At 36.6% G+C, this 9,524-nt stretch overlaps 1 protein-coding gene across 2 annotated transcripts; it reads left to right on the forward strand.

Moving 5' to 3' along the window:
• The first annotated feature begins 206 nt into the window (after window positions 1-206).
• DNAAF4 (dynein axonemal assembly factor 4) lies at window positions 207-8,057 on the forward strand. 2 transcript variants are annotated; one of them, XM_053955036.1, is made up of 10 exons: window positions 505-642; window positions 739-869; window positions 976-1,123; window positions 1,487-1,620; window positions 2,650-2,890; window positions 3,629-3,774; window positions 4,367-4,476; window positions 5,188-5,341; window positions 6,350-6,455; window positions 7,514-8,057. In XM_053955036.1, exons 2-10 carry the CDS (start codon window positions 789-791, stop codon window positions 7,621-7,623), a joined length of 1,230 nt encoding a protein of 409 aa, XP_053811011.1. In that variant the 5' UTR covers window positions 505-642; window positions 739-788; the 3' UTR covers window positions 7,624-8,057. The 2 variants fall into 2 exon arrangements, with proteins under 2 accessions (XP_053811010.1, XP_053811011.1); XM_053955035.1 differs by lacking the exons at window positions 505-642; window positions 739-869 and adding an exon at window positions 207-418.
• Window positions 8,058-9,524: the final 1,467 nt, after the last annotated feature.

Consider the following 9,524-nt stretch of genomic DNA (forward strand, 5'->3'; position numbering starts at 1 on the left):
CTGTGCTATGTGCTCTGGGATGACCCTACTTGAACAGGGAGGCTGGACCAGATGGTTTTTTGATAAAAACCTGACGTTTGATCGTTTTTGTCAGAAATTCTACACTATCATGAGTTTGTCTCTTTCTAGAAATGTACGTGGATGACATGAGCTGCGTTCCTTCCTGCTCTGCGGAGCTGTGAGCGCCGGCAGCCCGAGCCGTGCCCGCGGCCCTCAGGCCCCTCGGGACTACAGCTCCCGGCGTGCGCCGCGGGGCTGAGGCCGGGAGCGCCCGGGAGCCGCTCCGGCCGCGGCGATGCCGGTGTGGCTGCGGGAGCACAGCTGGCGCCAGACCCTCACCGCCGTGTACCTCTCGCTGCCCTTGCGCGGCGCCCGGGCCACCCCCGCCAACATCTTCTGCGGCGAGCAGTACCTGAAGGTGGGGCCGCTCGCCTCACGGGCCTCCTGCCGCGCACGGCCGCGGGGTGACTCCGCGACCCTGCTCAAAGCACGCGCGCCGTGCACCATGGCAACTCTTCCAGTCCATAGCCCTTTATCTTTTATAATCTCCTCTGGGTGCTGCAGGCTGTTAAACGCCCGTCCTGCGGCAGAAAATGGCTTTACCACTGCTCATTCCCTACTAATGCTCTTGCCACTCAACAGGTGCCAGCTGCCTTTGCTCTCATAAATGGACTGAAATTATACATTTGCTTATACTGTGAATAATCCGAAATTTGAAATGTATGGCTTCTATTGCAGTGCTGAAGAACGACTTTCTCAATCTCATTAATGAAATACATAACCTTGTGATGACCCACCCTTATCGGGAAGGAAGCACCTTCTCTGGGCTTCTACAAAGCTCCACAGTGGATACAAAGCAAATTAGTTCTGTCAGTAGTATTGTTTTTAGAGGTTTACTGTATGCTTGTGCTCTGTTTTGAATAAGTGAGAGCTAATTAAAAATAGTTAATATTAGTGCAAATTATACTTTTGTAGGTAAGCATCCCTCCCTTTTTATTTGAAGCCATTTTATATGCTCCTATTGATGACACAAACAGCACAGCCAAGATTGGAAATGGAAACATTTTCTTCACTTTGTATAAAAAAGAACCGGCCTTGTGGGATTCCCTAACTCTAGCCAATGGTAAGTTTTCTACTCTGAAAAGTAGATTGCGTGTAAGGAAACCATACTGTGAAACTTCTCCTGGTAGATATCTGCTCCGTTCAGCCTTGTTCATTATTAAAAATAGAAAGTATGTGAGAATGAAGAATACCTACTGGTTCTAACATGTATGAAATAACACAATACTTCTTGTAAAATTTACATTTTGTGTTTAAGCAAATCTTAATGTTTCTCTTTTCGAGACAGGCTTGGTAGACACTGGTTTGTCAAATTGTAATCATGTTGTATTTTGCCAAAGTAGCAGAAGAAATCATGTTTTCATTAACATCTTATGTACCAGTAGAACACCAGGCCTAAATGACTAAGATAGTTTATTTTTTTAAGCTGACAAGGAGAAACTACAATATCTGAGAGAGAATGCTGTTCTAAAAGCCCAAGAAAAGGCAAAAGAGGAGACGGAAGCAAAAAAAATTACAAAACAGGAACACAAAAAATATGCTTTGGAGGCCACAATGAAGGTAGGTTTAGAAGGAGCTCTGCAAGACATAAATGTAAACAGCTACCAACTAATCTGGCAGATGCTTTGTTAAATGTACATTAAAAATATGAGAAGTTCAATTTTTTTTAATAGTGGTGGTGAATCTTGTTATTTCTTTGCACTTAAAACCTATTTATTACCAAATATGAAAATGTAACTGACAAAGTGCTTACAAGTTGCCATTTTCTGTGAGTAATACTAATGAAAGTTTTTGGTGACAAGCTCAGATTTTTGTCTGTTCAAAGGAGAGTACAGTCATGTGGCAAAACTCTAGTCTTTTGTGGCCTTTCCATGTGTTTAGTCCTCTTTAGCACTGTGAAAAAATACTGATTTTAAAAATTCTCACTTATTCTTCATTGTATTTTATATCAGACTTGCCTTTTTTTTTTTTTTTGTCTTTTGTGTATTTTTGTCTTTGTTATTCTGCTTTTTATGTATATTTAAAGATATGTTCTTAAAAATTTTATGTATATAAAAAGTCTGGTCCCTTTACTTGTGTTCCAAGGATTTTTTTTTTGAGCATGCAATGAAATTTTAAGATTGCATACGCAATATGGACCAAAAAGAACTACAGTTAGTGACTTTCTTTGTAGCAACGTTGTACCTCTTCTAAATATGTAACAATCTCAAAGAGAAGAGGAGAAATAAGAAACAGTGTATTCAGATCATCACATATATTTTACATTTCTGTATTTTCCAGAGATCTACATTGGAACATGGCTAGGATTTTCACTGTTTAAAAGTAAAACTTATTTCTGAATATATCTGAATTGTACCTTAGGGTTGTTAGCGAAATAGTTTAAAGATGACACCTCTAAAAGCTATTCAGAAATCTTTTCTCTCACAGTCATTTTCAAGCATCTTAATTAACTCTGCTTGTATGGTCACATTATTGGTTACATTATGCTTGGGATATGGAGCTGGGAAAATAATGGTAACTTAGTCAAGTCAGTATTGTCAGATGTTTTGTATCTCATAGGGTTTTTTTTTTTTTTTTTTGTTCAAATAGCTAGAAGAAGCAGAAAGAAAAAGAATTGAAGCTCTAAAAGAAAAGGAGCGGCAGAAGGTTGCTAAAGAGTTAGAGTTATGGAAAAACCAACAAAAAGATAGTGATAAATACAAGAGCATACAAAAAAAGGAGGAATTACATCAAGAAATAGAGCCATTAGAAGAGAGAAAAAATGAAAAAATGAACAAAACTCGGATACCTAATGAAGGAAGTTCTAAGACAAGACTCAAATCCACAAGAGGTTGTATAATTGAACTGTACTTTGTAATTCTTTTAAGTGGGATATAACTTTATTCCCAGATGTTTCTAATTCATCACTTATCTTTGCCTCCACCAGTTCTTTTAGCTCGCAGTTATTTTTAAATGGTTATTTTCAGGCAATTTATTGAGCTAAAGCACATGAGTTCTTAGCTCTTGCTGAAGTCTTTGGAAATACAAGGGTGGGTTTTGTTCTAAGCTTTAGGAAAGTAAATCAGAAAGCCTTTCTGGCAGTGTAATGCAGACTTCCTGGGGGTGGGGTTTCTGTTACCCAGTGTTACCTAACTGCTGGATTTCATAGAAATACTCAATCTCCTTTTGTGCTCTCTGTCCTGTGTCTTGGCTCCATGGAGACCCAATTCAGGGAACTAAACCAGCAGAAGACATTTAATTGTTTGTTTGCTTGATTTGATAGGTTAGTTTTAGCTCTTATTGTTGCCCTGCGAAAGCATCACGCAAACAACAAAGAGAGAGGTTTTATAGGAGTTTAAGTTCATTTGTGACAGATGCTGTATAACTCCATTTATTTACTTGCTACATTAGGAAGAAAAGTTGTTTGAACCTTCCCTTCAGATGAACAAGTCTAAACTTTTCTCAAGCAACTAGAGGTTTAATTCTAATGTGCCACATTTCTGAGTTAGGTGTACTTTGGACTTTGTTAGAAAAACAGAAAAATCTCTTGCTTCATTTTTTATTTCCAGTGCCCTAACTCTTTTCATAGGTCATGGCTCCTGTAGTATATTTTCACAGAATTTAAAGGAAGAACAGTTACCAGCTCCCCGAGTTGCTGCTACAATTAAAGTCAACTTTACACCACGAGTTTTTCCCACAGCTCTGCGAGAATCTCGTGTTGCAGAAGAGGAGGAGGTATGGTGGGGAATTAATTATTGTGTATTCAGTCAATACAAAAATAGTGTCTGTGCCAAGGAATGTTACCTGTGCAATATCCTTATCTTCCAAGGCAGTCTTATTTAAATTAAGATATAAAGAAACAATTTTATATAAAAATTCTTTTCTCCATGTCGGTGTGCAGATTAATAAATAATACGTTCCTTTTTTGGGAGGGGAGAAAAAGCAGCAATATTAATTTAATTCCTTGAAGTACAAAATCTGAAGTGTCCTAACTCTTATATTTAAGATTCTTTCAGTTCTGTCTTAAAAGAAGCTCACAGCTCTTTTGAGCTCGATTCAATGAACACAAAGTAATTTTGAAAGATCAAAACAGACAAGTAAACAAAAAAGTATTAGAGATGTGGTAACCTGACTTCTCATGGTAATAAAATATTTGGGGAAACTTGGAAGTTTTTCATACTGGACACTATCAAATATTTTCCTGTGTCTGAAATATGTGGTCAGTAAAATTCTTTTGATAAGTATGAGCGAAGAGATAAAAATAAAATCCTTTTTTGGATTTGAATTTTTGCTTCAGAAATAATACTTGTACATTTTGTATTTACAGTGGCTACACAAACAAGCAGAAGCTCGAAGAATAATAAATTCTGATTTATCTGAGCTGGAAGATTTAAAAGAAGAGGAGAAGAATCCAGACTGGTTAAAGGACAAAGGAAAGTAAGTTACATTCCACTTGAAGATGTATTAAAAATGAATTAGTTTTATGGTGTTTCTCTACTGTTCAGTTTTGGTATATTCTATTTATTGTAGACAGAGTTGGTGAATGTCTAGATTAGTCATGGTAGTCATACTTGAGATTTTATTGACAGCTTATGGGGTTAGAATGTGATAAATCATGAGATGCAATTGCTGAAGTTCATGATGAACAAAATCATTGTAAACACATTATGTATATTCTTCTTTGAAGAAAGTTGAGACAGTGCACTATTATACTTAAGTGGATTTCATTTCATTTGTACTTTTTTAGTGAGACATTAGACATCTGTGTAAAATAAACTTTAGGGACTTTATATGAATATTGGTTTATTTATATAGCTGTGTTATACAGAAAGCTTTTATTAGGCAATCATAATCAGATATACAAAGCTTTCAAAATTAATCCTGTGTCTACATAAATGTGTCCACTCTTACAATCCTTCATTGCTTGTAAGCAGTGACTATTTTTGTTGTGTATCTCTAAGCTGTATTGTCAGCAGCGAGGTGCACTGAGCTTCAGCAATGTTGTTCTCAGAAAAGGCAATAAAGGGGCATTTCAAAGGAAAAGATGCTAAAACCTCAAATTTTTGAAAATGAGTTAACAATAAGTAGGTGGTTATTTTGTATTTATCCCCTTATTTAAAGTGCATCTTTCACTTTTTTAATACTCAGCAAAATGTTTGCAATGGGAGACTACCTTGGGGCTGTAAATGCCTATAACCTTGCAGTGAGGCTGAACAATAAACTTCCCCTGCTGTACCTGAACCGTGCTGCTTGCCACCTTAAACTGAGAAATTTGCACAAAGCTATCGAAGATTCCTCCAAGGTATAAAACCTCAGGAGCTCAGGCTGTCATCTTTTGCATTAATGTGATTTGTTACTGTGATGGTTTTATTTTAAGCAGATCTGTAAATACGTATTAGTGCAATTCAAAGTTTTAAAATTCAAAATTGATATAATGAAGCCATGGTAAAATATTAAAATTTGATAGTGATTAATGAACCTTCAGAAATTTAAAATGAAACAACAATGAAATAAACTTAAACCAAGCTTCCACACATTTGTGACAATTGGCCATATATTGGCCAGTATGTTTCTTTACAGATAAAAATATTGTAGCAATATGTACACTTGAAAAAACCCACAACTTGGAGCAGAGAAAAACAAAACCAAAGTATACTCATACATTTTCTCTTATGTTGTGGTGTGCTTCATTTGGTTGGACGGAAAAAAAGTGGTGGTGATGAGAGGATACCTTAAAAAACTTCCAACAGACCAAACATTTTTAAAGAAGGGCTGTATTGTCCTGATGTTTTAGCAGTGTTATTTGTGCAACAAGAGGAATGATCTCAAATGGCACCTGAGTAATTTGGGAAAAGTTTCCAAAAATTATTGTTTTTTGAACTAATAAGTACTTGAGTCTTGAAACTTGGGGGTTTTTGGTCTTGTTTTTTCCTACTAACTGCTACTAAAACACATGTGCTGTTTTAGTGCTACCTTTTTTTTTTTCTGTTTATAGCATGATAGGTCATATGATGTATGAAAACAGAACACATTATTTAATTGCAATAAACATTTAACATGGTATTTGTCAGTTTTTAGCCATGGCAATGTAACTGTAGTTGGCAAACTGGGGTGATGGATACAAATCTTAATGACTAGAGTCACAAGCCATTTATAGTTAAATTTGAATAGCTATTTTCTATTTGTTTGAATAGTTATTATGTGACTGTATAATAATAGTAATTAGGTGAGAGAAGTGTTCATAAATTTAAAAAAGCCCCAAATTATGTAAAATTTACTTATAAATAGTTTGGGTGTTCTCATTGTAAAGGCACTGGAACTGTTGACACCACCTGTTCCTGATAATGAGAACGCTCGAGTGAAAGCCCATGTGAGACGTGGAACAGCGTTTTGTCAGCTGGAATTATACACTGAAGGTGAGGCCTTGGTTTTATGAAAGCATGCACAGGAATTTATAGTGACATGCAAGTAACTCTCTTTAGCTCAGTGAGCCTGCTCACACCTTTATGTTTTCAGAAGTGATTTTGAAGGAGGTCTGTATAATCTATGTCTATTTGTTATGAAACTTTATACCACATTCTTTAATTTTTTTAAAATTTACTGGATACTTCAAAAAACCTTTACAAGTTTGAGAAAATGGATTGCATGCCTAATTTAAGGAGTTTTTCCATTGAAGATATTAAAAAAACCTGAAATATTTCTAAAATACTTGTCAAGTGCTTAGTAACATCTTCGTAAAATGAGGTAGGAAGCCCATATTAATGAGTAAAATGATTCATCAAGTACATGTGATTTGTGAAAATAACTGCATTTATAGTGTCCCTATGCAGTTCCTCAAGAGTATCAGATTAGTTTTGTAAAGCAAATTTACAAGTGAGAGCTGGTGATAGAAACTGAAGAATATTCAAAATGTCAGTGTTAAAGTACTAAGCTTTGGCCATTGTTTACCTTTTTCTACAGGCTCACTTGGTTATTCCCTTACAGCTTCGTTTGCACTTTGAAACCTTATAAAAAAAGACTAATCTAGGCAAGATTTTACTTCTTGTACTCATGATTTGTTTTTTTTTCCCCCCACAAGCTCTGGTTTTCACAGTTCATGTCTTTTTTGTTCATATTTTCACAAAGGATCATTTCCTCTCTTCTGCAGAACACTTTAGAACAGTCCCCTCATGCACACACACATATATAGGTGTATATGTACATGAATGAAGAGGCTCTATTTTCATGTCTCAAAACCTGAAAATATTTATGTGGTAGAATGTTTCCACTAAAAAGTTTTGTAAAATAAGATAAAATATAAGTTTATTTACAGGTGGAAGCTAAACTAATGTCATTCTGATGCCATCTTACTTAAGGTCAAATGTCAAGATGAGCACTTTATGCGTATGACTGGGGAGTATTTATTTCCAGTTAGTTACTAAAGAGGATGCTCTTGCATTATTGATTGATATTCTTATTAATGTGTCTGTATTAGGCCTTCAGGATTATGAAGCAGCTCTCAAGATCGATCCTAGAAATAAAATTCTAGAAAAAGACGCTGAGAAGATTCGACATCTAATTCAAGGAACAATGCAAAGTTCTTAATTAAAAAAAGTATAAAAAAGAAACTTTGATGCCTTTGAGGACATCAGAAGGAATCTTATTTCTCTTCAGTGTGTGTGTTACCTAGACATTTTTCTGCTTCACTTGGAACACTAACAAATTTGGTAAAAGATTGGGTATATTACTGGGAAGTATAGTATTACAAACATGATTAGATATATTTTATATAATTTTGGTACAAAGTTGTTGTATTTTTGCTTTTTTTTAGCATTCTGTATTACTCTGACAATCTGAAACCCTGGACTTGAAGCGGTTCCTTTTTGTTAAGTGTTCTTTCCAAAATGGGGCCATTTCAACTACACTTCTTTCAGTAGCAGTTTTAGCAGACTTCTGAATTTTCTGCATCAGTCTCTTTCCTGAATACCATTTCTGACTGATTTCTGTCTTTATAATAAAGTAATTATCATGCAGATATATATTATTGTGTGCATATTTTACAGTGTTGTATCAGGGAGAAGGTGGCAGGCATTGTTTCCAGCTGTTTTACTTAGAGCCTTGAGAGGAGTGCTGAGGTGAGTCAGAAATGTCTGGTAGGAAAGCTGCTGGCCCTGCTTTCCTGCAGAAAACTGCTGCATTGCACTGGAAGGGGCTGAAAGCACTTTTTTAATAACAGCTGGAAGGAGGGCAGTGCAGCAGTTTGAGTGCCTCAGTTGTCTGTAATTACAGACAACTATACTATACTTACAGATACTGCTCTTTTCTTTTTAAAATTACTGAGGGGAAGTGAGGGCTAAGGAGGAGAGACACTGGCAACAGGAGAAAGATCATCTTAGTCAGCCCTTCAGCTAACAGGGCAAAGCATTTAACATTTGTTGACTGTTTGTGGTCACAGCAAATATTGCTCAAGATTTGTATTGAAATACATGCATGGTGGAGAGTGAGTGAGGAACTCAACACTTTGGCCTTATTTAGTAAACTGTGGACAGTGGTAATTTGACTCATAATGACTATGGAAGATAGTAAAATTTGAGATTGACGTAAAATTCTGCATTAGTGATAATCTTGAACATAGAAAATATATTAATATATGTGGCAGAAATAGGATAGGTAATAAAAATATGTATGAGAGTAAGAATAGAGTGAGACTGTGGGTGATTTGATTCAGTTCTGACCTTTTTTTCTAAGACACAGGAATATAAAAATAGAGCCCTAGAGAAATGTACAAGTGACTGTGCTTCCTCACTCGTGTTCATATGCATGTATTTTAATTTTATTTTTATTTTTTTTCCCTGTAGGGAGTGAGTTATCATTTTGATCTGTTTAAGGAAAGTGCTCTGGTGCTGTACTGATGAGCGTGCTGTAAAACTTCTCTGAATAAGGTACCTCCCTTAGCGCTGCTGAGCAAGCCAGTTACAACCTGCTGCTCTTCAGAGGCCCAGTGAAAGTTTTTTTCTTTGTTTCTCAGTCATGTAAGACATGAAGCTGACACTTAAGTTGCTGTCTTAGATGAAACTTGAGTAAGACATTGCCTTTACTAATGAGACATGTTGTCAATCTCCCATTTATTTTTGTTCCAGTATCAGAGCACTGTTGGGGTCTGAACCTCTGGGATTTTGGATCTGCTCTGTTTGTACAGTGCCTGTTGATGACATATGGTCTAGGAACGTGGGTGGGAGTTAAGAGCTGCCTTATCTCATCAGAGTTATTCCACCTGAGGCTAGAAGATTCAAAGATTTGTTGTCCATACCCACCAAAACCCTCCTTCGGGGTTTTTTTTTTTGGGGGGGGGGGGGAAGTGGCATGTTCTGGGGTGTTTTTTGGTGGGGCATTTTGTTCGTTTGGTTGGTTTTTTGGGGGGCGAGGGTGTGGGCGGTGGTTGTTTGTTTATCCTTTCCCTTAGTACAAGCGTTGCTGGCGTGTAACGGAGCGCGTCTCCTCAGAGC

The sequence above is a fragment of the Vidua chalybeata genome, chromosome 13 (genome assembly GCF_026979565.1).
Source record: "Vidua chalybeata isolate OUT-0048 chromosome 13, bVidCha1 merged haplotype, whole genome shotgun sequence".
NCBI lineage: Eukaryota > Metazoa > Chordata > Aves > Passeriformes > Viduidae > Vidua > Vidua chalybeata.

What these genes read in the sequence shown, in the direction of transcription:
- DNAAF4 (XM_053955035.1), top strand. Translation starts at nt 296, where the DNA reads ATGCCGGTGTGGCTGCGGGAGCACAGCTGGCGCCAGACCCTCACCGCC. An exon ending in TTCCCTAACTCTAGCCAATG is followed by an intron (nt 1,124 to 1,486) that starts GTAAGTTTTCTA and finishes TATTTTTTTAAG; the next exon opens with CTGACAAGGAGAAACTACAA. An exon ending in GCTGGAATTATACACTGAAG is followed by an intron (nt 6,456 to 7,513) that starts GTGAGGCCTTGG and finishes TGTCTGTATTAG; the next exon opens with GCCTTCAGGATTATGAAGCA.